Below are 26977 nucleotides of genomic sequence, written 5' to 3'. Positions count from 1 at the left end.
TGCAACCACAATTTTTTAAATTGCTTATATGATGCCATAATAAGGAATTTGTCTCTACTCATATTGCTTTAGAACAGGTGGCAAACTCAAGGCCGATGTGGTCGAATCCAACCCACAGTGCCATCCTGGCCTACCCAATGCGAAGAGGAAAGATCAGGCCAGCGTGGCTTCGGTCCAGTCTAGAAGAAACAAGGCAACAGTTTAGGGAGTAGCATCAAGTCGGCCATACCCACCCAGTCGGCCAAGCCCGCCCGGCCCCCTAAGGTCAACCACAGCCCTGATGTGGTCCTCAATGAAATTGAGTTTGACACCCCTGTTTTAGAACCATGGGAACAGCTGACATCTCAGCCCAAACAATATTTTTCCTGCTCTGTGAAAGGGAAATTGAGCTCTACTCTTAACAGTTGGAGAGGTTCAAAGGGTAACCATTTAAAAAAAAGTTGTTGGTTGTTGTTTTTAAATCACTTACTCACGTGGAGATTTGGCTTATCTGTCTCAGGCATCAAAATGCTTAGAAGTAACTGTAGAGCACAGTAAAGATTACTTTAAACAGATCTAAAATAAACTAGATATCTGGTTTATGACTTAGGGAAACACTGGCCAGTTTCTGCAATGACCACAATGCCACCCTTCTTACAGAAAATCTGGGAATTCACAAAAAGCTGAAGGAGCCACACTCAGTGTAATGCTATGTATGGTAGATGAAGGGGAGGATCAGAGAGAAGGCAGGCCTTTGTTTTCTGGATGATGAGAAGCAACGGTGAGCAGGATGAGGAAAGGCTGCCTACTGAACCTCTCCCTTCCTGAGGCTAAGGAGAGAAAAAAATCCAGGCAGGACAAAGGCCAGAATTAAGCCCCACCCCCAATCCATGGATGAAATCGATGAAATAGTTCAAGACACTGTATCATTTCTCATGAAGATTTGGCTCAGAACGAATTTATGTTGCCTGGCATTACTTTTGAAATAGGGCTCCAAAATTATGAAGGCAATCATGATTTTAAATTTGTGAAGTGTGCTTTCCTTATTATTCATTATTATTATTATTTATAAAATGTATTGGCCACCCACAGGTAACTCTGGGAGATAAACAGTCATAAAAATGTCCATACATATACAATTAAAACTTATATAAATTAAAATATTCAAATATAAATTAAAATATGCATCTTCACTGTGCTGTTCTCCCACTGGGGAACCTCATAATTAAGCTGCAGGCAGCTCACCGAATTTCAAAAAGAGTCTGAGCCATTTTACATAAGAATGTTGCAAGATTTCAGTTCAGTTGTGCACATTGTGTTATATGGCAGGTCAACCTGAGGTGTCTAAAATGGACATTCATATGTGAACACTGACAATTTGAAGTGAATGCTAAAGATTCAGAATTTGATATATATATTTCCCTTTCTCTTTTGTTCTACAAAATAGTTATGGTGACTTTCCCTGAGAAAAGTATTTCTAAGGATGGGGTGTTTTTTTTTTCTCACTTAGTAGGTGGCTTTGACGAAGTGTGGAATCAAGGGAATAGCTGCATTCCACTTCACTGATAAGTTTGGGAAATGCAAATGAGATGAGGTCCTATTAAAATGCAAGCCAAATTAATTTTCTCTTCCATCTCAGCATGTAAGAGATTCCTACTGAAAGATTTAAACATAATTATACAAAACTCTCCTACAATATTTGGCAGCATTGTAAGAATAAGAATAATTTTTGACATTATGAGGCAGACATAAGGAGCTGCTAAAAGAGAAATTGAGGTTGACTTCCCAGCTTGGACGGATATATGTGATTAATATTGTCGTACGCTGTGGAGATATTTATGTAGGGATAGCCTGAATAAACTGTACTATGGAACTTGTATAGTCCTGGTAACTAGTAACAAGCATCCCTACAAAAACAATGTTAATACTTACAACAGTTTGTTATTGACTGTACCAAGTTATAAAGGCACTGAAAAAAAAGGAACGTATGACTGCTTTTCACACTTACAACTGTTCTGTTTGGTCGCCACGATGTAGAAAAGATGTGGAGACCCTAGAAAGAGTGCAGAGAAGAGCAACAAAGATGATTAGGGGACTGGAGGCTAAAACATATGAAGAACCGTTGCAGGAATTGGGTATGTCTAGTTTAATGAAAAGAAGGGCTAGGCAAGACATGATAGCAGTGTTCCAATATCTCAGGGGTTGCCACAAAGAAGAGGGAGTCAAACTATTCTCCAAGGCACCTGAGGGTAGAACAAGAAGCAATGGGTGGAAACTAATCAAGGAGAGAAGCAACTTAGAACTGAGGAGAAATTTCCTGACAGTTAGAACAATTAATCAGTGGAACAGCTTGCCTCCAGAAGTTGTGAATGATCCAACACTGGAAGTCTTTAAGAAGATGTTGGATAGCCATTTGTCTGAAACGGTATAGGGTTTCCTGCCTAGGCAGGGGGTTGGACCAGAAGACCTCCAAGGTCCCTTCCAACTCTACTATTGTAATATCCCCATGGTCACATGACAAAATTCACATGGCCCATAGTTATTATAGTTGCCATGTCTCTGGGTTATGTGATCACCTTTTGCACCTTCTGATAAGCAAGTCAACTGAGTAGCCAAATTCACTTAACAACGGTGTTACTAACCTAACAATTGTGGTGATTCATTTGACAACTGTGGCAAGAAAGATGGTAAAATTCACTTAACAACTGTCTCACTTGGCAACAAAAAAATGGGACTCAGTTTGGTCATGAGTGAAGGACTTCCTGTATTAATTCAAACCAGAGGACTATAGATCTCAGTACATTGGGAGATCCAGAGATGAATGTTTTGATATAGGTCTTATATATCTGTTTTCTTGTCATTTGGTAGGATAGTTGTAGCAGCCCACATACACAATCTAGGAGGAATTCTAGAACGTCAATGTCTCGTTCATCTTAGGATCTTTATTAGGCTGTCAATGCTGAAACACATCTACTACATATATATTAGGCTATATATTATATATTCAGTTTACGAAAATGGTTTGCAACCTCAAAGTATTAGGTAATTACCCTCTAAACATGCTTTCCAGTGTCATGTTGAAGAATAAGCACAAATTATTTAGATGTGCAACAAAAAAAATATGCTAAATTAATTCTGGATAAAGGATTTAAGCACACTACAAGCTTATTATCTTGACATACTTCTTCATAGAACAGGAGGTCTGTGGTCTTTCATATATTGCTGATGTACCTTTTCCAGAATCCCAGTTTGGGAACTGCAGTTCAGTTCCTCTGAAAGGCAACAGGTTCCATTCTTGCTCTGTGAATTGTTCCTTTTCTTAACTATGGCTATATTAAAAGGCAATCCATCTGTTAATACAATGATGCAAAATATATTTCACACTGATATTATAAAACCAGAATTATACCTATTAGGTTTTATGGACCAGAACATCAGAAAATTAATATGGGAAAGCAACATTGCATGTGGTAATTGCGGCAAATTATTGTATGCAAATAATAAAAAATCTTCAATGGAAGACTGGTTTATAAAATTAGAGAAAAAAATGACAAAGATCTTTTTAAAAGACTGGAACCTTGGACAGACTTTTTGTTGAAAGAAGAAAAAATTGAACTAACGGTTTCGGGATCTGGGGGCTAAAAAGGCACGAAGAGGGTGGGGAATCAGGGCAGAGTGTTTAAAATAACTGGAAAGAGACAAGAAGGGGAGGCATAACTCCATGTTTTCTTTGTTTTTCTGTATTCTTTCTATTTTTGTTGTTCGTGTTTACTATGTTGAACTACCAATGCTTGCTTGCTGCAGCATTATAATTTCAGATATGTTTCAAATGAACTTTGCCTCTGAAGACGTCTTCAGTTTGACTGCTGCATTTATGCCCATACATTTTTTCCCCACAACCATAAGCCAGTAATGTGCCGTTACAACCTTTCAGGGTGTTTTTATGGCTTCCCAGTCTAACTAACCACATTGTAGTTCCCAGGAGATCCCCTGTTAAGAATCTCCTCAAGACTGTCCTTGCTAGGTTCCTGAATTGGCTCAGTGACCAAACGCAGACAGCATAATGGGAAACCGCAGCTCTGAGATTCAATCTGGAGTGGTTGTAGAACAGAACAGAATAACAGAGTTGGAAGGGACCTTGGAGGTCTTCGAGTCCAACTCCTTGCTTAGAAGAACCCTCCATTTATGGGGCTGGTTTCTGTCTTAGAAGAAAATAGTTCTCAATCCCCTTTATCCTCCTCATCAGAGATGGTATTCAGCTGGTTCTCTCTGGTTCGTGCGAACCAGTAGCGGGGGCTGCGGGAGGTTCTGCCCCCATCCCCACCCCGACGTAATGCGCAAGCACTGTGCATGTGAGCACACTCACATTTGCGAACCTGTAGGGAAGGTAAGTGAATCCCACCACTGCTCCACATCTTTGTTTCAGATGGTACTGGGGAAATGTCAGCCCTACTAGGAAGACGAGACCAGGAAATGTTTCTAAAATACAGGCAGTCCTTGATGTCAGCGTTCCAAATATCATCCAGAATTAAATCAGAGTTCAAGACATAACTTTCATCAAAGTTCCAATTTAATAAGAGAGACATGTTGGCACATCTGTGGAAACCCGAATCTGAAAGCTTCCCGGGTTTCCCCACCCAGTTGAAAATTCATGATCTTGTCCCCACACCCACAAGTCCACCACATGGTCCAATCTTTCTCTGCCACGCTGGCATTTCCACCCATCTAGTTCCAGTCAGATGCAGAGGTGCGGAGACAAAAGATGACCTTGATTTCTAGAAAGGAATTTTTTATTTTGAAAACAAACACATTCTACTCCTTACTATTCCCTCCTCCTAATTCCCCACTAATGAACAGCATAGTAAAGAAAGAGAGAGTGTGTGGCAGGCCAAAGATCCTAAAAGGAATATGACTGCAGGCCTGACACTTGACCTACAACCACAATTAAGCCCAAAATTGCTAAGTGAGACATTTGTTAGGTGAGGTTTGTCCCATTCTACGACCTTTCTTGCCATAGTTGCTAAGTGAATCACAGCAGTTGTTAAGTTAGTAACACGGTTGTTAAATGAATCAGGCTTCCCCATTGACTTTGCTTGCCAGAAGGTTACAAAAGGGGATCACATGACCCCAGGATACGACAACCGTCATGAATATGAGTCAGTTGCCAAGTGTCTGAATTTCGATCACGTGACCACGGAGATGCTGCAACAGTCATAAGGGTGAAAAATAGTCATGTCACTTTTTACAGTGCCATTGTAACTTCAAACAGTCACTAAATGGAACTGTTGTAAGTCGAGGACTACCTGTAAAGCAGTTGCTCTGATGCATATATCTGGCTCACCAGCAGGGCACTGGCCCCACATCAGCATATTGTTTATTGAGAGGTCCTGTTGCTATTTCCCATCTAAATTGCAAAACAGCCCAACCACTGAGAGCAAAACCATTAGATGCAAAGAACCTTCTAACTTAACACTGTTTTATCAATTCACATTTTAGGCATTCCAGCATTTACTCAGCTGGTGAGAACAGAAGCGACTCCAAATCTAATATCCTGTTTATGCTATACATTATCATCTAATTATTTGTAATGTAAGTATCTGACTCTTCAAATCTAGCAATAATTTAATTCGTATCTCTCCGGGTAGGAAAGGAAATGGATGGTGTGTGACAAGGGAGAACAGTTGGTGTTGAAACAGCACCGCTCTCGTGAGTCAACAGGAGTAAGGAAGGCCTCCCTGGGAGCAGAACTCAAGATAGATTAATTTCATTTGAAAAAATATGTCAGAGATCCTCTATTGTTTAATGATTTAGTCTTTTTTTAAAAATCCAGTAGCAGATGGTGGGGAAAACCACTGTCTCTTTGAGATCCTGGGGAGCTGCTATCAATCAGATTTACAATTTCTTGAAGTTTATTTTCCTTCTGGTCAGCTTCCCTGCCAGTTCTTTGATCCCTATGGACCCCATGTTCTTACTCCCCCTTCAGAAATGGAGGGGGGGGCGATAGCTTTCTCCTACTAGCCATTTTTTTTCCATGGATCCAGAAGGTGGGGAGGGCAACTTGAAAGAACCACCCTCTCCTGCTGAGAGAAGCAAGAATGACCCTGAAAAACAGTGTCCAGGAACCAGCCAAAGATTTTGGAATGCCAGTATGCTTACTTCTGGATTAGTGTGATGTGTAACATCAGCCCTTGAGTTGGCCTAGCTTACTCTGGTGAAGGGCTAATGCCCATGCAAGCCCAAAGAGTTAGTAGTAAATGTAAACCTGACCTTTAAACGAATTTGAAAAAAGATTACTCGACCCCGAGAAAGAGGAAAGCACAATAAATTCAAACTAAATCCACCTCAATTTTGTTTGGTATAAGATGGAGCAGAAAAAAACTCACAGCATTTCAAGGTACTATCATTCTAGCCTACTACAAGAAAGACCATCATTGGAATCCCTGTTGGGACCGTTTCTTGACCCACCTCTCTCAAAAAACTGACAACTGGCCTACTATACATGTGATTAACAGGACATAGTATGAATCCTTAAACGCTGCATTCAAAAGAAAGAATTCAAAACCTTGGATCCTTATCTGTACTCAGACAACTCTGAGTTGTAATCTTAGGAAACTAGAGCTGCCCAGAATGATTACTATGAATTGAGCATTTTCTTAGATAACAAAGGTTAAAATCGAACGCAAATACCTTTGCTCTGTGAGCATCTGGAGTTTGAAAATTAAGGGAAAAGCTGGTCTTGATGATATCTGCCACTAGATGGCAGGCACATTTCAGTTCCCTAAAGGAGAGAATCTATTATCTTGCAGGATAAGGGATAACTCCCATTATTTTCTGCTGGGGTTCAGTTTAAAGAGAATATCTAGCTTCAAATATCATATAGGTGTTATGAGCACCTAAAAATCCCAGCACTTCCACTGGCATTTATTTCCAGGGATTTTCATGGTAAGAAGCTCCATGAAAATTCAACAGGAAGGGAGTTTTTTTCTCTTCCTTCTGTTGATGGACATAAAGCTTCTTCTGACATGTCACTCTTTCTTGGGCTTCTGTTTATGCTGCTGCTAAAAGCACAGGAGTGGAACAAGTATAAACAGTTGCTGGTATATTTACCCTTTCCAACAAGAACAAGGGTGATTCTATAATACAACCAGTCATCTGGAAAAGAACCAAAGCAATCGTGTTCCCATCTTCTGCCCTCCACATCTATGGCACTTTAGCTCCCAGAATCTCTAGCCTGACTTGGAAATAAACATACCAGTTGTGTTTGATATGACTTATGGAATGGAAATCAGTTTCCATTCCTTATGTCGCATCTCTCAGACTTGCTCTTACTTGCTCCTTCTACAGGAGATGTTACAGCTTGCGCCCAGGGTCCTCTGTATTCAAAACAGTGATCTTCCTGGGAAGGGTTGCTCCTCCAAAGTAGCACAATGGTGGGAAATAGACACTTCTATTGTGTGCACGGGAACTGAAGGAGTTCATTTCCCCTAATCTGGGGAGTAAGCCCATGGGTATGTTTCTCTGGAGCTCTACTATTTCCTGTGATTGCAATGTGATCAATGCAACCCACCAACTCCATCTAGACCCAAAAGAGTAGCTGATCCCTGTTTCTTGAGAAGCCAGTCCTGGGCCCAGCGTGTGATGAAGCTTTTTGCCCGAACTGATGAAAACTGGTCTATCCTATGGGTTTTTCTGTTTTTTGTTTGCTTTAGAGGCATGCCTAAATTTAGCAAAGACTCTGAACACTTCCTAATAGTCTGAAGGGTAAGGAGAACAAACAGCTGGTAAAAACTTAAGCAGACTTGGTGCCTTTGCTGGTTTCATGGAGAAGTAGCATTGGGAGAAAAGGCAAGGAGAAAGAAGGAGCATCGGCTGGCCCTGGCATCGGCGACTTTTCTACTACAAATAATGTCCATCTCGTTGCCAGGAAACACACCAGGTACTGAGCTCAACTCAAAGGAGACTTTATTTCGATTTTATGCTTTAATATTTATAAATGCAGGGGAAATGGGTGGTTAAGAAATATGACATGTAAATAAATACATCAAATATTGCAAGTTTTCCCTGCAACCTTTCCTCTAACACGGAAGAGTGAGCCACAGTTCATATGTCGTTAAAAGTAAGTCCCGGAAAGTTTACCTCCTCCCCAAAGCAAAACAACTTCTTATAAGGGTAGCAAATCAGAGAGGGACATAGAGGGGGAGGTTGTTAGCATATGGTTAACATATTGGTTAACAATATGGAACAAGCATTTACAAGAATGCAGTGTGTTGGTTAACCATGGAAAAAGTGATGCAATTTGCTTTTAAAGAGAATCACGATTTTAAAAATTAATAAAATGACACAGTGATGCCCTCTGATCTATTAGAATGTATCCCAATGCTGTTCAAATGTCCCTGTCCTTGAGGCTGACCTGTAAGGAGCATAGTCTTGCTAATCTGCTGGGTTAAATTTTATTACTTTAGCTCATGAAGAAACAGTTACTATTTGCACAAACTGGCCTGCAGAAACATCCAAACAGTTGCACATACTCAGAGAATTGACACTTGGTGAAACTCCTTGGACCACAACAGGCATGTTCTGAGCTGCTGAACAGCATAAGAGCAAGGCATGGAAAAGGGTTTTTCACCTGAGGAATCAGTGAGGTCTGTACTGTCTACCGGTAGTAGAAAGACTCAAGCAAGAGTAGGCATCCATCAAGTGCTGTACACAAATTGATTGTGAGTGAAAGAAGGAAAAGACAAATGAAATATCTTGGAAGCTGACTAGAATCTTGGACTGGGATATTCCACACTGCAACCTTCGATGACTGTCTTGTTGTGACTTATTATTTTCCTGGGGTGGAAATTATTTCTAGACATCTATAATCTGGGTCTTCTAGATCTTTACCATTTTTGTACATTGGAGTGATTGATCAATCGATTTATAGGACATATATGGCCATCTATCTGATATAATGACTCTAGGAAGCTCATAACACCTAAAACATGCCTAAAAACAAACGGACTCCTCCTCCCCAGGCATGAGCCAAACAATCTCCCAGCTTAACTCCTATCTTAGCACAATGATTGGGATAACAGTAAGGTATTCACAGTCCTTTAGAAGCTAAAATAGTAGGGATGCCTTAGGCTATTCCAAATGGAATGCGGGGGCACATTTCCAAGGTCCCATCACATGTCAACTTTTAAGGGTGGGAACCTGGAGAAATCCATGCTGTCTAACCCAATGAGATGAGCAGATAGCCTTAGGGTTAGGTGGTCCCAGAAGTAACTGGACCTCTGCAATGTACCATGTAGGGTCCCTGCTTGCTCCTTGGAAATATCTTCCAGGCATTCAACAGACCTCGTGTCCCACATTTTCAGGCTGAAACTCCCAGTGTTTGACAAAACCTAAGGATACACATATCCACAATAATGTTTCTTGTATTGGTATAATCTAATCTTGTCAGATCAGACTTTACTTTGAACATCAAGAGCCGTGGTGGCACAGTGGTTAGAATGCACTATGGCAGGCTAATTCTGCTGACTGCCAGCTGCCAGCAGTTCGACAGTTTGATCCTCATCGGCTCTCGGTTGACTCAGCCTTCCATTCTATTGAGGTGGGCAAAACGATGTCCCCAATTGTTGGGGGCAATGTGCTGACTCTGTAAAACCACTTAGAGAGGGCTGTAAAGCAGTGAAGCAATATATGTCTAAGTGCTATTGTTATTGAAGAGAGGAAGAAGAAAGTACTAAATTCAATTTTCCAGACTCTTCCTTAAATATTAGAAATATTTGCAGCTTATTGGATAATTGTACATTCTCACAGAAAGTTTTTGCATGTATGATTGTTCTACCATGTAAAGGCTTCTTCCCCATATGTTCCCCATATGTTCTCATTGAACCATAATAAAGATATCTTTGTTAAAACCCATGTCTTTCAGGAGCAAAGGCTGCCCAGAGATGGAACTGAAAGCAAAAAACTATCTCAGAAAGTATATAACATTTCCTTTATAACTCTCCTATGGAAAGTGAGAAGAGAGAGTTATTTCAAAGCTTCTGCCTTTCTTAAGCAAGAAATAAGCTTCTTCTGACACATCACTCTTTCTTAGGCTGCTGTTTTTTCCTACTAATAGTAAAAGTTCTGGAAAGACTTAATTATAAGTAACTATAGGAATGACTTTAGTACACTGATGCTATTGACTTGAATATAACAGAGAAAATGTGACTAACTTATATTTTGGGTTCTGCCTTTCCCCTTCTTAGCTCTCTGAGTTAATTTCATTTCTTTGTTCTGCATCTTTTGTTCTCTCTGTGACTCATTAAGGTCACAACTTTGCCATTTCCACATCTGTCTCTAAAGAAACTCACTTCGATTCAACAGTTATGCTTGTCTGAAAAGCCTTGCCACTACAACTGCAGAAACCTTTGCCAGACATTTTCAAGACAAACTTATAAAACATTTAGTGAATGTATTCTTGCCAAACACCAGTGATGAACTGCTTAATGTATCTTCCCTCTATTCCCAAGCCAAGAACATATGGAATGTGCACGATTACATCTTTCTAGTTAAAGACTTGAAATAATTCCATCACAATTAGGCAAATATCATATCAAAGTGAATCAACTTGTGGAAGGGAGAAAGAATAGGAATAAAACACATTTTTGCCAGCTCACATGCTGCAAGCGTACTCCTAATTTTAGAAAGCTAAGAGGTATAGTTATTTAGAAGATAAATTATATATAGCATATTATGTATCAATTACATACAGAATACATGGTACCAATATATTCATCTCCCATATCAACTAACCTATCTTCCAAAGAACCGCATCTGTTGGCAGTGAACAAGGTTGTATTATATCTGAGATTACAGCTACATCCAAGCAGTAATAGAGACTTTTTGTACAGACCAGGTAAGAAACAGCAACTGGCAGGTCCAAAGAGAAAGTTAGGGAATTGCAGGAAATTGATAGATATAAGCGCCAGAAGACGTAGGGCCAACATTTTTCCAGTGATCAGATTTGGGGTGGTAGATGTGGTTCCTATTTGTCCATTATTTTATGGTGGTGGTGGTGGTGGTGATGATGATGATGATGATCCAGCAAGTAGTTTTCAACCACTAGAGACTATAGATTTTTCGCCATCTTTTCTATTTTATACTAGTATTCCCTGTGTTGCTATATTGAGCCATAGGTTTCAGAGTGTGATTTTACAAGTATCTGCAGTCATGAAAGCACCTGGTAAATGGTAGAAGAGAGCATCTTTCATCACCTGGTACCCGCCTAAAGGCCACAGTTGTCTGAATTTTTTAGCCCAAACTAGTCGAGAATCACTTCCAGAGGTAGAGGTTTTCTACTCTATTCCTCTGCACAGAACAGGATCAAAAGCCAGACTAATGGCTTTCTACCCTTTGCTTCAAAGCCTCCTGTGACCTTATGTTGTACAGGGTGCTGTATTGTCCAATAGCAATATAATCCTGGCGTATTCCCAATCACTTTTAACATTTCAAAAAGGGACTGTTCTTTGGAAGCAACCTTGGATGTGAGCTCAACAGAGCAACATAGGGAATACTAATTTAATGTAATTTAAGTGGAATTGCAATTCAGCTGCCCTTTGCAAGAGAAAAAGTTTCAAAGAAAAACATACACTCTTTATGCAATTTCATTAGCCTGGGCTGTATCAATAGAAATATAATGTCAAGATCAAGAGATCTGTGTTAGCCAGCTCACACCAATAATAGTATGCCCTGTTTGGGCTACTAAAGTTTAACAATAGCAATAGCACTTAAGACTTATATAGTGTTTCACAGTGCTTTACAGCCCTCTCTAAGTGGTTTACAAAGTAAGTATATTGCCCTCAACAATCTGGCTCCTCATTTTACCGACTTCGGAAGGATCAACCTTGAACCGGTGAGATTCGAACTACCAATTGCTGGCACCAACAAACTAGAGCATGTCCACAGGAGAGCAACTAAAATGATAAGAACTAGGACAGAAAAAACTTATAAGAAAAAAAATATTAATGTTGTTGGTGATGGATATTTTTAACCTACCTGAAGACTGCAGAATACATGATAGCTGTTTTCAAGTAGCTGAAGGGTTGTCATGCAGAAGATAAGGTAGACTTGTTCTTAGTTATTCCAGAAGAAACAGTTGATATAAATTACAGAGAGATAATTTTCAGTAAAAGCTATTCAGCAGTAAATCAACAGTGTTGGGGTAATGGAGAAGTCTTTAAGTAGAGGCTGGATGGTCAGCTGTCAGTGATACTCTAGTAGACACCTGCATTGGGCAAGAGGTTGGGCTAGAATATGTTTTCTAAAGTCACATCCAAACATTATATTCTGTGAATCTATTTTCTTTCATTGAATTCCAAAAGATTCCTATCAGTCAGCATTCACCAGGGCACTTTATAGTTTGAACCTGCTGCCTTCAATTTTGCAAAGTGATTGGTTTTAACACGATTCTGCTTAATAATATCTATGGGACAAATCAAAACTGTTGGCTTTGATTTATAATTCTATAATTTGTATTCAGAGGATAGAAGAAAATGCTATCTCTTAAAAAAAAAGAATTATGTAATGGAAGAGCTATACATCTTATAAATTAATGGTTCAGTAACAATTTGGTATCCTTTGAAAACACCAGGAGTCAAGAAAGTGTCACCAAGAGGTCTTTGAATAGGACGGAAGCCTTCTGAATTATTCACTAGCTACCCCAGGCTTTGGATTTTCAGAAACCTATGCAGTAAATTAACTGTGCTGATCAGCAAATATGATGTTATCAGGCTTACTTCCTAATGTTTGTCTTGCATGTTGAAAATAAAAGATGCTTCCTTTATATTATCATTAACAATCAAGGTCCCCCATATTGTAATATTGGAATTTCCAACATGAGCACTAATGTGCCTCCAATCATTTCCCTCTGCATGTGCCCAGCTGAGTTATTTTTTGCTGAGATTATTTTTATCCACTTAAGGACTTAAGGCACCAAATTCTAGCCCTATTTTTATGTGCAAGATAGCCCTGGAGCCCCCTAAGGCATTTTTTAAAAATAAAATCAATGGGTGGCAGCATTTCAGCGCTTTGTTTAGAAATGTGCCATCTGTACAAGAAAAAAATAAATAAATTGGGAATGGTATAGAGCAGTGGCTCTCAACCTTCCCAATGCCGCAACCCTTTAATACAGTTCCGCATGTTGTGGTGACCCCCAACCATAAAATTGGTGTCTCGGTTCCTAAGACCATCGAAAATATGTGTTTTCCGATGGTCATAGGCGACCCCTGTGAAAGGGTCGTTCGACCCCCAAAGGGGTTCCCACCCACAGGTTGAGAACCACTGGTATAGAGCTTCCTGTTTGCCTCAATGAATGGAAGAGAATGAGAAATTAGCTCCTAAATTTGTTTTGGGGGTTTTGTTTTGTTTGTTGGTAAGTGGATGTTTTACGACTAGCAACAATGAAAAATGGCAGCCATTTTGAGAAAGTAAGCTGCCTCCCCATTCCGTCCTATTCAAAGACCTCCTGGTGACCCTTTCTTGAATCCTGATGTATTCAAAGGATACTAAATTGTCACTGAACCATTAATTTATAAGATTTATAGCTCTTCCATCACATAATTCTTTTTTAAAAGAGATAGCATATTGGGCGAGTGTCTTCCAAATTTAAAATATACCCAGGGACCTCCAAAATTTTTGGAATATGCAATTAAACTTTGCATGGGCAATGTGCATATTCATTAGCCAGTGTGCATAATCTCCCAGAAACACGCCGGTGACTTCATAATGACAAAGGGCTCACTGTAATTCTTTTGCCTTGTGTAAAGAGTGCATACTTATCGTCCTCTTTTTTGCTGTTACTCAGCTAAATTAACACAACTGAGCCTGCAGTTGGAGATCAATCACAAATGGGAGAAAGTATAACTTTTTCTTATCCTCTCCTGGAAATATCAAAGGCCTATTGGCAGTGAACATCACCGCTCAGCAAAATGTTCAAAACTCAGTCAAGAAATGACATATACTAAAGCCTGCTGGTAACCAATCCTGGAAAATGTATCAAACCTTAGCATGTATGAACATCATTAAAACTGTTATGGAAAATATAGAAATTGATAAGGAGATATGTACATTTCTTTCTTCAGTGCCAGATTGTAGCACACATCCTGATTGGCCTAATGTTGAATCGATTAGTTCTTCAGTTGACATAACTCCTAAATTGAATCTGTAGATAAATTCATTCACTACTCATGCACACAAACACATTCATAAAATGGTTTATGCAAAGTGATATATTTATATTGTATACAGGCCATTCTCAATATAAAACCACAATTGGAGGCAGAATTTCCATTCCTAAGTGATGCAAGTGCAAAGTGAATCATAAGTGATTTTAGGACCTTTTCCTGTGGTCATTAATCAAATCACATAGTTAAGTGAATCCATCTTCCAACATTGACTTTGCTTGTTAGAAGTCCTCTTGGAAGATTGCAAATGGTGATCCCATGTAATCTCAGGATGCTGCATAAATACACATTAGTGGTCAAGCACATGACTGTGGAGATGGCTGCAACAGTTGCAAGTGTGAAGATTGGTCGTAAGTCACTGTTTTCAATACCCTCGTAACTTTGAATGTGATGGGTCCTTATTGCTCTTTGAGCTTGGTTGTTTTTCCTCACCCAAACTAGGTAACGTCATCAGTACAAATATTCTCCTTTATTGATAACTCTGAAGAGTTATTAAATGAATGATTCTAAGTCAAGGACCTGCTATATCATTTCACATGATAATGAAGGCTTAATTCTAAATGAATGTTATAAAATTGTTTTTTTAACAATTTTTATTGTCTTGAAAACTGGCCAGAGTTGTGGTTACAGTAGGGTGGTTATATAAAGTCTTTGAAATAAAAATAATAATAAATAAACTCAGTTTTAAACATTGGTCATTCCCCCCCCCCCCCAATCTTTACTCTTTCAGAAATGTGCAACATGAACATTGTAGTGTTGTTAAGAAATTTAAAAAAAAATAACTTAATGTATATAATAGTTTTAGACAAACTTCCAACAATTGGCCTTTTGTTATATTGAGAAAAGTCAGCACATTTGCTAATCAAATTAATTAAAAGGCAGCTTTTCAAAATAAAAGCAATGCTTCAAATAAATACAGTGTCTTATATTCATAGAACTCTTGCTTCTAACTGAGGAAATGCAAATATATACTGAAGCTTTGAGAAATCTGAAATACACAACCATTGCTAAAGTATTTGAGCCAGGCACTGTGAAGGATGGTAACATGGAGGCATTTTCACTTGTCTTCCATCTTTACTGGGGAACAAAACAACCGAACCCACATGTCGTCTTCTCAACATTGAAATATATTTTTTAATGGAACATGCAGAGAATTTATAATAACCATTGAGTTTTTTTTAAGCTCTTACTCTCTATGTTGCTTCACATTTCCAGTCTATCAAATCTGTGGTAAAATTCACACAATGAAATCGATGTCACCAAAGATAGATTTGGGCAAACAGGAAAGAATGATGGGGATCCTCACCGTGTGCCTGACTCACTAGAAGCACAGCTAGCAATTCACTCCTCTATGCTGCATCACCCATGTGACTTATTTTTAGCTTTGTGATATAAATGTTAAATATTGTATAACAACATCAATGCACCTGGAGCTCTGCTTAGAAACAGGGTAGATATGATCACGTAGTCAAACGGCAGCTTCATTTCACCTACTCAGTTTGAAATTGCTTATCCCATGTTAATCAGTTCGGTTTGGCTGCATTCATTTCTACTGGAGTTGATAAAAGGCGGCTATCGTGTGCCCATCGTAGCATTGTCTCTCATGATATGTACTTAAAAGATGTGAAAGTATTCTCACAATAATGTAACTAAGGAAACATGGCAAATGTTGAAAAAACTACATACACCTAAACATAAAGGCTCAACAATTGCATGATGGTGCTTAGAAAATATGCAAGGCCTTGTAATTCACACTTCGTGTCTCATAGTGAACCAAGAGGCTGCCATCCCATATGCTCTACCTGGTATGCAAAGGTAGAGGAAGAACTTCTATGAATTAAGTACATGCTTTGGCATCAATCATGAGATGGACCTTTGCTCATGTGACCTATGCAGATTTGTCTATATGAATGAAAAAAAAATCAAAATTAAGATATCTTTTACAAACATGAATTGTTTATATTACCTTTGTTCAGCTAATGGCAGTGAGAAATATTTCATCATTACTAAATTATCTTTGAATTTTCTGTTCCATTCAATAAACTTGCAATTCATAACCAAAGTCTGGCATCATTTTGTCCAGACCTACAGCATGTTTTGTAGAGCTCAGTGTGAACTTCTGCCACCTTTCCGAAATAAAAAGTGACCAATTTCTTCCATTAATAGGTATGAGATTAATGCACTTCAAATCGTGATTAGCAAAAGTCAATGGAATGTATATTGGGAATCCTACTGACTTCCATTAAAAAAGAGAAAGTGTTTAATAATTTATTAACTTAATTTAATGAAAAAGTTAATAATTTATTTTTCTATGTTGAGGAATCCATTATTAATTCACACTAATAAAAGACAGTTCTTTTTCTGTCTTTTGTTTCTTTTGGTGGTAAGACCTATATTAGACTTGAAAAAGCACACTGACAAAAGCTGATAGAGCAAAGTATAAACCCAAAGTATTCCCTCTCCACACACATCAAAATTACAAAATAATAAATAAGGAAAAGGGCAATAATGTAATTCATGGAAAAAATGTTAAAGGATCTCCCCACACAAAACTGGAAATTATTAGAATGTCACTACCAGAGAGTTTAAATTTAGGCAGATGACAGCAGTAAAACACTGGCACTATGAGAATTTTAATACTTCTGATGCCCTGTAGAGGGTGCTAATGTGATCTTTCTTTCTCTTTTTTAATGTGTTAAAAAAATAATTTTGGACTATTGAAATCTATGACACCGTTGGCTTTGTTCAGAGCCTGGCATTCTCGCTGCTTGTCTCTTTTTTTTCGATTGGCTCAAGACCTGGCTTAGCCTTGGCATCCGAGTTCCCACTTTTGCTCAGTCCACATGATAAACAAGCCAGCTGGATCTGCTTCATATTTTCTATGGCTTCATTTTTGGCGTTCCTCAGTAGATCCCCTTGTCCCTAAGAATACACAAGAAACATACGGAAACAAAATAAAACACAAAGCCATAAACAATAACGGTTTCGCATCTGGCTTCCCTTCCCTTGCAATGACAGTGTTTTGGATAGAGAACAAAGTGGCTCTGTCTGTAGGCATCTGATCTGAGGCCTGCTTTGAGTGGCAGCTGCTTCATGATAGCAGTTCCTTTTGAGCTGACACCAGGATCTTCCCAGGCCAGGATGAAGCTGGGAGGGCAATCTAACATCTGATTTAGCATATCAGTCACCCAGAACGTTTGGTAATCACTACAGGGAGGACAGCTGATCTTTACGTTCTTTGGAAACAGCACTACTGAAGCCAGGATAGTTTGGTTTACGTGGAAAATTCTGCTGACAGCAGATTTTTACAAAATGCCTTGAACCAATCAAGAAATAGTTCAAAGTACAGAACGGTTAATCATGGACACATTGAGCTAGCATCCCTGTTCTAGAAATGTTTTCACAGGTCAGTTGGGAGTGATGTCTGAACTGAACCTGTTGACAGAAAAGCAGCTTTGGTTTACATTCCTTTCCTACTCATTTTGGCTCTAAGGTGCTGAATTTCTAAAATTAATTTGGGGAGACTGGCGCACAAACACAGTAGTTTGTTCGGATGGCACATTCAGATGGATAAGTATCGGGGCCTAAGCTTGTCTAGTAAATCATAGTACAGAAAATAAATCATGGTGCAATCATACAATCACATGGGGAGCATGGCAATATCCCTCCTCATTGTAAGGATACCAAGAGGCACAACGTTCATGAGGAAAAACCTAGATAGGAGGGGGTTTCCACCACGTAGAGGCGCTTCACGCATACCAATACCCATGAAAACCTTCTCCAGATAAGGCCTTGGGAAGGAGCAGAGATGTGACATGTGCTTGGTATGGATGTGCAACGAATTGAGGCAACTCCATAAACTCTTCAGGTAAGCTTGGACTGCTTGAGGGAAACCAGATATATCTTTTCACCCATATTCCCCTCTGTGCTGTTTTATTCAGAACACACATTCCCCGGAGTACCAAGTAGCTAGTTAGCAAAAACACAAACTGAAAATAATGATGAATCTGTACAGGTCGTCCTCAACTTACAACCACAATTGAGCCCAAAATTTCCATTGCTAAATTGTCCCCATTTTACAACCATTCTCTCCACAGTTGTTAAGTGAATTACTGCCGTTGTTAAGTTAGTAACAAGGTTGTTAAATGAATCTGGCTTCCCTATTGACTTTGCATGTCAGAAGGTCACAAAAAGTGATCACGTGATCCCGGGACACTGCAAATGTCATAAATACATGCCAATTGCCAAGCGGCCAAATTTTGATCACGTGACCATGGGGATGCTGCAAAAAATGCTCATAAGTTCCTTTTTTCAGGGCCATTGTATCTTCGAATGGTCATTAAAAGAACAGTTGTACATTGAAGACTACCTGTGGTTCAAAAACAGAAAAACAGCGAGCAAGTTATGCATTGGAGGGGAAATCGTATCATTTGAAATTCCCAAATCCAAGAAGAAAATCATGTCAGCAGAAAGTTTGTAAACATCTTTACAGACATAAAATTCATTGTTAGGAGAGTTCTCAATACCTTACAGCAAGCCTATCAAACTGGTGGCCCGTGGGGCGGATACAGCCCGTGCAGGCCACGCCCACCCAGGTTCTGCCAAGGCAAAGAAACATCCCAATATGTCACAATATGGCGTGCAATGCGATAGGGTTTGACAACCCTCCCTTACAGGCTCAGAAGATGAAACTGAAAAGGACTTTTAATAAGCCTTACTAAAGTGTAATGAAGAAATTTTTAACATGCAATACTCAGAAATATATATGTAAAATGACCGTTGAACATAAAACCTAAAACATTTCCCTCTTAAAATATTCCTCATATTCATAATGTGTGAATTAATAAATGTTTAAATACCATAAAAAATAAATGAAACATAATGTTGATATTTCCTCCCGGTCAAATCTCTGTTTTCTATTCTCCATTCATCCTCAATTTCATCCCAATGCAATTTGATGTGGGAATATAATCTATGATTTAATCTACTGACACATGCCAAGTAATTTTGCATTCACTATAGTATTGCATCCATCCTGGTAAACAACTTTAGAGAGACAATGGTAGCTGGCAAGGTACAGCACCAGTCAACAATGTTTGGGAACAAAAGCATCTGGGAACACCAGTCAATGAGAATTGCGTCACAAATCAACAACATCTGGGATAATTCAACCATTCTGCTGGATGACTTAATGACACAATGGAGCTTTTGTTCAACTTGTGGTCTTGGTAGGATCACTACGTCAACCTTTTGCATCTGACTCTTAAGAGTAGTTTTACAATGTGAATGTCAAAATTGCTTCGTAAGCCCTATAGAAATAGGAGTACAGCAATTACACAAAACCTGCAAATATTTTCCAGAAGGGTAATTGGATCAATCTCTAAATACAAGAGTGATGCAGAATACTGAAGATTAATCCATTTATCATTACATTGATTTTTGTTAAGTTTATGCATTCAGTAAATTAAGTTATGGTCTATGAAAGCTTATGCCAGGATAAACACTAATCTTTAAGAAATTATAAAACTAATATCTTTAGTTAGACTTTAAAAAAAACACAACATAATCCTCAGAGAATAGATGAAACATCATATAAAAAATCATTACCCACATGAACAATTGATTATAATTTTTGCAAATTAGATTTCTCTAGAAGTCAGAGTGACTTTCTAGCACAGGGGTGTCAAACTGGATTTCCTCAAGTGCTGGATCAGCACTGTAGTGTTCCTCAGCAGGCCAGTGAGGGGGGGGGAGCGGGAAAAGAGACAGACGCCTCCTGCAGCACCCTGCCAGCCAAAATGGGGCAAGGAGGGGGCTGCACATGGCCCCTCTGTGCCCTGTTTTGGCTGTCAGAGACATCCCGGACTGGCCCTTTGCTATTTCCAAGCCAGCCTCACGGGCCAGATTTAAGTACCCCTCGGGCCGGATCTGGCCTGCAAGCCTTGAGTTTGATACCCCTTCTGTTAGATATTAGCATATATTGTAGTAAGTCTCCCCTCTGGTCCGCTGCTACAGCGAGAAACAGGTATCGTTCTGATTGGTCGAGGAGCGTACCCGATCCCTATAAAAGGGGAACCCTCCGACCACAGAGCAAGCTGGATCATTACTACTATTAATAAAGAGCTGTTAAGTCACTTCGTGTCCGCAGTCTGTCTCTCGTTGCCCAGATCTAACATTGGCGACGAGGATGGGATCGAGAGGCAGATAGGACGAAGAACGCTACCTCCAGAATCTCCGGATTTGATCCAGCCCAGGAATTCGGCAGAAATTCCGGCCGCCATATCAGATCACCGCAGCGCGGCAAATTCAAACAGAGAAGATGGCGATGCATGCTCCCCCCGCTCCTTTCGACCCAGAAAACGACGAATGGGAAGCCTTCATGATTCGTTTCGAGTGTTTCCTCGAAGCGAACGAATACACGGGAATCACCGACGCAAGGAAGAAAAACATTTTCCTCGGCTACTGCGGAAAGGAAGTCTTCAATACAGCCAGAGACCTCACCGCGCCTACTCCAATACAGGCAGTATCATGGGCGACGTTGCAACAGGCCCTACAGACTCATTACGCGCCAAAACCTTCCCGCCATGTTTGCCGCCAAGCGTTCAACACGAGGAACCAGAAGGCGGGAGAATCTATCAACCAATATGTTGCAGCCCTACGTAAAGCAGCCACACATTGTGGATTCAGAGACTTGGATGAGCAGATTATGGATCGACTCGTTAGCGGTCTGAGAGACATTTCCCTACAAAAGCGGCTGTTAGCAAAAACCAATTTAAGCCTACAGATTGTACTCGAGGAGGCAAGAGCTTCAGAAGCAGCAGACAGATCAGCGGAGACAATTCAACGCGGGTTCAACACTGACCAGCCAGCGCCAAGACACACCAAAGTTCACTACGAGGACACAAGCCCCGCCTACGAGGATCCCGAGTTCGAGGACAGTCACCTGATGCGGAGCAGTCACATGAGGCCTGGGGGGAGACCCGGATCCCGCTTGCCGCCCTGCGCAAGTTGCGGAGGGAATCACCCCAGGTCTACTTGTAGGTTCAGGAACGTTGTTTGTTCGCACTGCAACAAATTTGGGCACATCGCACGAGTGTGCCGGAGCGGAGTCCCTGCCTCATGGCAGCCACCCATGTACCGCCAACAGAAGCCCAACCCAGGGGCTTGGCGGAATCAGAAAGGGCGCCCAGAGAGAAATCCACAAGTGTATACCCAGAGAGAAAATTCCCAAAGAGCTGAGCGAGCGTATCCCCAGAGAGAATACACACAAAGAGCTGAAAGAGCGTTCTATCAAGACGCTCAACGAGAGTATTTTCAGGATGTAGACAATGAGATAGAGTTGACCCAGAGAGAGGAGTTGCGAACGTATCTCACCACAATACATCAGGTCCGCCCTAAGCGGCCAAAAAGGCTGAGAGTCACAGTCCTCTTGGAGGGCTCACCCTGCGAGCTAGAAGTTGACACAGGATCGACCCTGACGATTATTTCATGGGCATCCATGAAACAGGCTATCCCTAGCCTCAGAAAGAGCCAACTACGCGCTCCAGACGTCCTGCTGCGAGACTACCAGGGGAACCAAGTCCCCATCGTGGGCCAAGGCACATTCCACATCCGTTTCAAGGACATCGAAGCCCAGCTGCCCGTGACCATCGCCAGCGCACCATTACAGAACCTTCTGGGGCTTGATTGGTTTGAAGCCCTGGGGTTAGAAGTCACCGGAATTAACGCCGTGAGAAACAGCAGTGCTGAACAGATTTTTAAGGAGTTCGAGGATGTGTTCAGCCCTGGTCTTGGTAAGTATGTGGGTAAACCAATATCATTCAATTTAGACCCTAAAGTGGCGCCAATCCGAATTAAACCGAGACGAGTGCCTTTTGCACTCCGCCCAAAAATAGATAAGGAAATAGATAAGTTAGTGGAGCAAGGAATCCTTGAGCCGGTAGATCACGCGTGCTGGGAAACACCCATCGTGACCCCAGTCAAACCAGACGGATCAGTCCGCATCTGCGCGGACTATAAATGCACAATTAATGTCGCGCTACAACAGAGCGCATATCCTGTGCCTGTAGTACAGCATTTATTGCACTCGTTGGGGCCAGGAAAGGTATTTGCTAAGTTAGACATGGCACAAGCTTACCAGCAACTGCCAGTTGATAGCGCCACAGCGGAGGCCCAAACTATAGTGACGCATAGAGGAGCATTCAAATGCAACCGGCTACAATTCGGCGTGAGCATTGCCCCAGGATTGTTCCAGAGCGTCATGGAACGACTTTTGCAAGGGATACCGGGAGTCGTCCCCTATTTTGACGACATCTTGGTGTCCGCTGCAAACGAGGAGCAATTAAATAAAAGAGTCAGAACTGTTTTGGCCAGAATCAGAGAAAAGGGTCTCCGCCTTAAAAAGGAAAAATGCCAAATTAACGTGCCTAGCGTAGAATTCCTGGGTTATAGAATCGATGGTCAGGGAATACACCCCACTTCAAAGAAAATTAAGGCGATCCAGGACGCCCCCACACCACGAAATCAGACCGAGTTGCAGGCCTTCCTCGGATTACTTAACTTCTACAGCGTTTTTCTGAGGCAGAAGGCGACCGTTGCTGAGCCACTACACCGTCTACTCCAGAGGAACGCACCATGGAAATGGGGACGATCCGAAGCTGCAGCTTTCGCCGGGGTAAAGCGCCTGCTCACCACTGACTCACTGCTTGTTCAATACAGCCAGACCCTACCGCTGGTATTGACCTGCGACGCATCACCCTTCGGAGTTGGAGCAGTCCTCAGCCACAGGATGCCCGACGGAAAAGAAGCACCCATCGCCTTCTACTCCAGAACTCTTTCATCGGCCGAAAGGAATTACAGCCAAATGGACAGGGAAGCACTGGCTGCTGTAGCTGGAGTAAAGCGTTTCCACGAATACCTCTACGGCCGCGATTTTGAACTAATTACAGATCACAAACCGTTGTTGGGACTTTTGGCGGGAAACCGCCCCACCCCGGTCTCCCTTTCTCCACGCATGACCAGGTGGACTGTTTTCCTGGCTGCGTATTCATACAAATTGATTCATCGACCGGGCTCCACTCTCGGACACGCAGACGCACTCAGCCGTTGCCCATTACCTGACATTCTGCCAGACCCCACTCCAGAAGTACCGGTATTGCTCATTGACTGTTTGGACTCTGGACCGGTTTCTTCATACGACGTTGCAAGGTTCTCCTCTAAAGACAATGTAATAAAGCAAGTTCAAACTTGGGTTTGGAGGGGGTGGCCGAAAGGAAACGTGGGCCCGGAATTCAAAATGTTTTGGTCAAAACGGGACGAACTCTCAGTGTTACAAGGTTGTTTATTGTGGGGGGATCGAGTTGTTATTCCGTATGTTTTACGTAGGAATGTATTAGATGCTTTACATGTGGGTCATCCGGGGATTGTTAGAATGAAGGCGTTAGCAAGAAGTTACGTTTGGTGGCCAAACATGGACAAAGAAATAGAGGAGTGGGTGGCCACTTGCGACCCATGCCAGGAATCGAGACCAGCACCCCCGGAAGCGCCCGCCACAGAATGGGAGAAACCTAAAGCACCCTGGTCGCGAATACACATCGACTTCGCAGGGCCATTCCAAGGTCAGACTTTCCTTATAGTTGTGGATGCATACTCAAAATGGCTAGATGTAGTCCTAATGACTTCAACCACGGCAGAGGCAGTCATTAAGGTTCTACGGCGACTTTTCGCCACTCATGGCCTGCCCGACCTCCTAGTCTCCGATAACGGGCCCCAATTCACGGCCATGCATTTCGAAACGTTTTTAGCAGGTCAGGGAATTCGGCATGCCCTCGTCGCGCCATTCCATCCGGCATCAAACGGACAGGCGGAGAGAATGGTGCGATTCGCAAAAGAGGCCCTCGCTAGGATGGGTCCAGGTGATTGGCAAACACGCATTGACCATTACCTCCTAATTCAGCATATTACCCCAAGCGCAACGACGGGTAGGAGTCCCGCTGAACTACTCATGGGCCGCCGTCTAGGGTCTCACCTGGACCGTCTTCACCCAAATTACTCTGCCACAGCTCCCCCAGACTCCACAAGCAAAATTCGGTCTTTCAGCATAGGGGATTCAGTATACGCCCACAATTATGCAGGGGGAACATTGTGGATGCCGGCAAAGGTCATTGGCATCACGGGTCCACGATCGTATCTGCTGGAACTAGAAGATGGGCGGAACTGGAAAAGGCACATCGATCAACTTCGGGGTCGCCTAGCACACTCAGACCTTCGAAAAGAAGACGAGATTTCCCTGCCTACAGAAAGTCAGCCACGCGAGAGCCCCATCATAGAAAACTACGACACCTGCGAACCAAGCTTGGAACAAGAAAACACGCACGAAGCAGAGCAAACCCCAGACAACGCAACCGAGCAGACTCCAGAACGCCTTAGCAACGAAGGCACAAAACCTCCCGAACGTGAAACAGGAAAAGCACCCGATCCTGCAACCACTTCTAACCAACCCGAACTATGACGCTCCTCCCGAGCAAGACAAACACCCACATACCTAAAAGACTATGTTACCTACCGCAACGTTCCATCTAGGAGGGGAGGGGTGTTAGATATTAGCATATATCGTAGTAAGTCTCCCCTCTGGTCCGCTGCTACAGCGGGAAACAGGTATCGTTCTGATTGGTCGAGGGGCGTACCCGATCCCTATAAAAGGGGAACCCTCCGACCACAGAGCAAGCTGGATCATTACTACTATTAATAAAGAGCTGTTAAGTCACTTCGTGTCCGCAGTCTGTCTCTCGTTGCCCAGATCTAACACCTTCTCTAGCATATCATCCTTTTCCAGTGCTACCAACCACAGAGTGTGTCATAAAATTACCCGAGAAACATACGTGAAACTAACTGACAATTATGTTTGCCAATCTTTCATACTTTCCTATGTGGAACAAAGCAAAACAGCATGAATAGATATAATGAATTACATATGAAATATACTCTCTCTCTCTCTCTCTCTCTCTCTCTCTCTCTCTCTCTCTCTCTCTCTCTCTCTCTCTCTCTCTCTCTCTCTTTCTTTCTTTGTCAAGGACCACACTTACAAGAAGGAACGTTCCATCTTTGCTTTGAACACTATACAATTAGTAGAGCTATATGTTTTGCAACAAATGTGAAATGTAGTACAATTTTTACATTGGGATAAAAGGCATTTATTTTTCTGTAATCTGTAGTACTTAGAGTGATGTTTATAGTCAGGATCTGCTGAAACGTAAAACATTATGTAGAGCAAGGTAATACAGATTAATTTTTAATTTATTCTGTGTAAGGCAGGCACATCTGAACTCTGTCCTAATTTTTTGTTTCCATGAAACTCTATCCTGACTTCTTTTTTTCAGAATTGCAAGGGATATAGCAGTTGTTTTCATACAGAGAGAGAAAAGACGAAAGAGCAAGCTCAGATAATGGGTAGAAAAGGTGATATAGGATTCAGTAATAGACAGACCTGTCCTCAAGTTCTTACATTTGAGCCACTGTTGGTTGCATCAATCACAGCATTCTGGGGATTGAAGGAGATTGCGCTGTTTTTCAGTCTCTATTCTTGAATAGTTGTGTGATGGTATTTTGTGAGGTAGTTAACCCAGCCTAGTAACCAGTAACATCAACCTTTATATAACGACCTCAACTTCCAACAATCAACTGCATTTAGGAATGACCAACATCATGTTTACAATCATCCTTTCCTTTGAATAAAACCTTTTCCAGATAATGGGCTGAACTTTTGTAAGAATGCGCCCAGATCTAGGTTTATCATCCCATTCTGATTTATGAGTACTTAAAAAAAAAAAAGCCAGATTCTAAGGATCACAATTCTCTTAGAAACCCCATTTCTAAGAAATTAGGCATGCTTTTCCATAATATAAAACTCTAACCTGGGTATATACAATAGCATAATGGGATATTCTGGTGAAGAACAAAAGAAGGAACAGCCTATTTTTGGACTTTTCGTCATACTATATTATAGGAAATCTGAGTTCTATTTTTCTGACTCTTGTTCTAGTTCCAGACATCAAGACAAATTGGCCTATATCTTTTGAGTACTTGATACTTTACTGAGTCTCCGAATTAGATCAGATAGTGTGAGACTAGGCTGAAGATGAAGATGAAGCAGGCACATAAGCAGGGTGGACAAAGACCAGGAAAAGGACCCTTAGGGAAAGAGTTAAGAAGAAACCAACTCATTAAGGAAACAAAGAAAAAAAATGTCACCCAAAACAGACAAAAATAATTTGGCCTGAGCATGTAAAAAACCACTCCCTCGGTGCCATCAACAACTAGCAGGCATAAGAATCAACAAAGGATTTTTTGTGGGGGAAAGGGAGTCCTGAAACCTGCCCACTCTTTGAGTCATCCTTGGATCTGGACTTTGTGGCTTCTGTCCTTCTGACTAGTGCCTGGTTGAGAAGGATGTGGATAAGTGTGTGTTTGTGTGTGTGTGTCCATGCATGCATATGAGAAAGAGCATGTAGTTATGTTGCAACCAGTAAAGTTTTGCTGTTATTTTAAAGGCAATGGATCTCTGTGTATTCTAAAGAATCGGTCGTGCTTCAGTGTTTGGTTGAAAGTAATTTGAGTGTGGCTATTTTCCAAGACTGTGAGGGTGTGAATAAGTGACCATAAACCACTAATTTTTGAAGGGAATATTAATTAATATTCTAATTATCAGATAAATCTTATTTTGGAATGTATATGTGCTTTATTATAGATTTGCCAGATAGTCACACTGCCTCCATGATGGTGAA

The 26977-nt window shown here is 41.2% G+C and overlaps 1 protein-coding gene across 3 annotated transcripts in view; it reads right to left on the bottom strand.

Annotated features, from left to right (window-relative positions):
* Nucleotides 1–14364: 14364 nt before the first annotated feature.
* The window catches only part of PLCL1 (phospholipase C like 1 (inactive)), a 224669-nt gene continuing 212056 nt past the window's right edge, over nt 14365–26977 (bottom strand). For all 3 annotated transcript variants that reach the window (XM_081956721.1, XM_081956723.1, XM_081956722.1), the window contains exon 6: nt 14365–17117. In XM_081956721.1, coding sequence (XP_081812847.1) covers nt 16941–17117 — 177 coding nt within the window. In that variant the 3' untranslated portion in view covers nt 14365–16940. The remainder of the gene's footprint in view (nt 17118–26977) is intronic.

Source organism: Natrix helvetica (assembly GCF_964273705.1).
Source record: "Natrix helvetica genome assembly, chromosome: 1".
NCBI lineage: Eukaryota > Metazoa > Chordata > Lepidosauria > Squamata > Natricidae > Natrix > Natrix helvetica.
The sequence above is the reverse complement of the archived record's forward strand: the minus strand, read 5'-3'. Positions and strand labels throughout refer to the sequence as shown.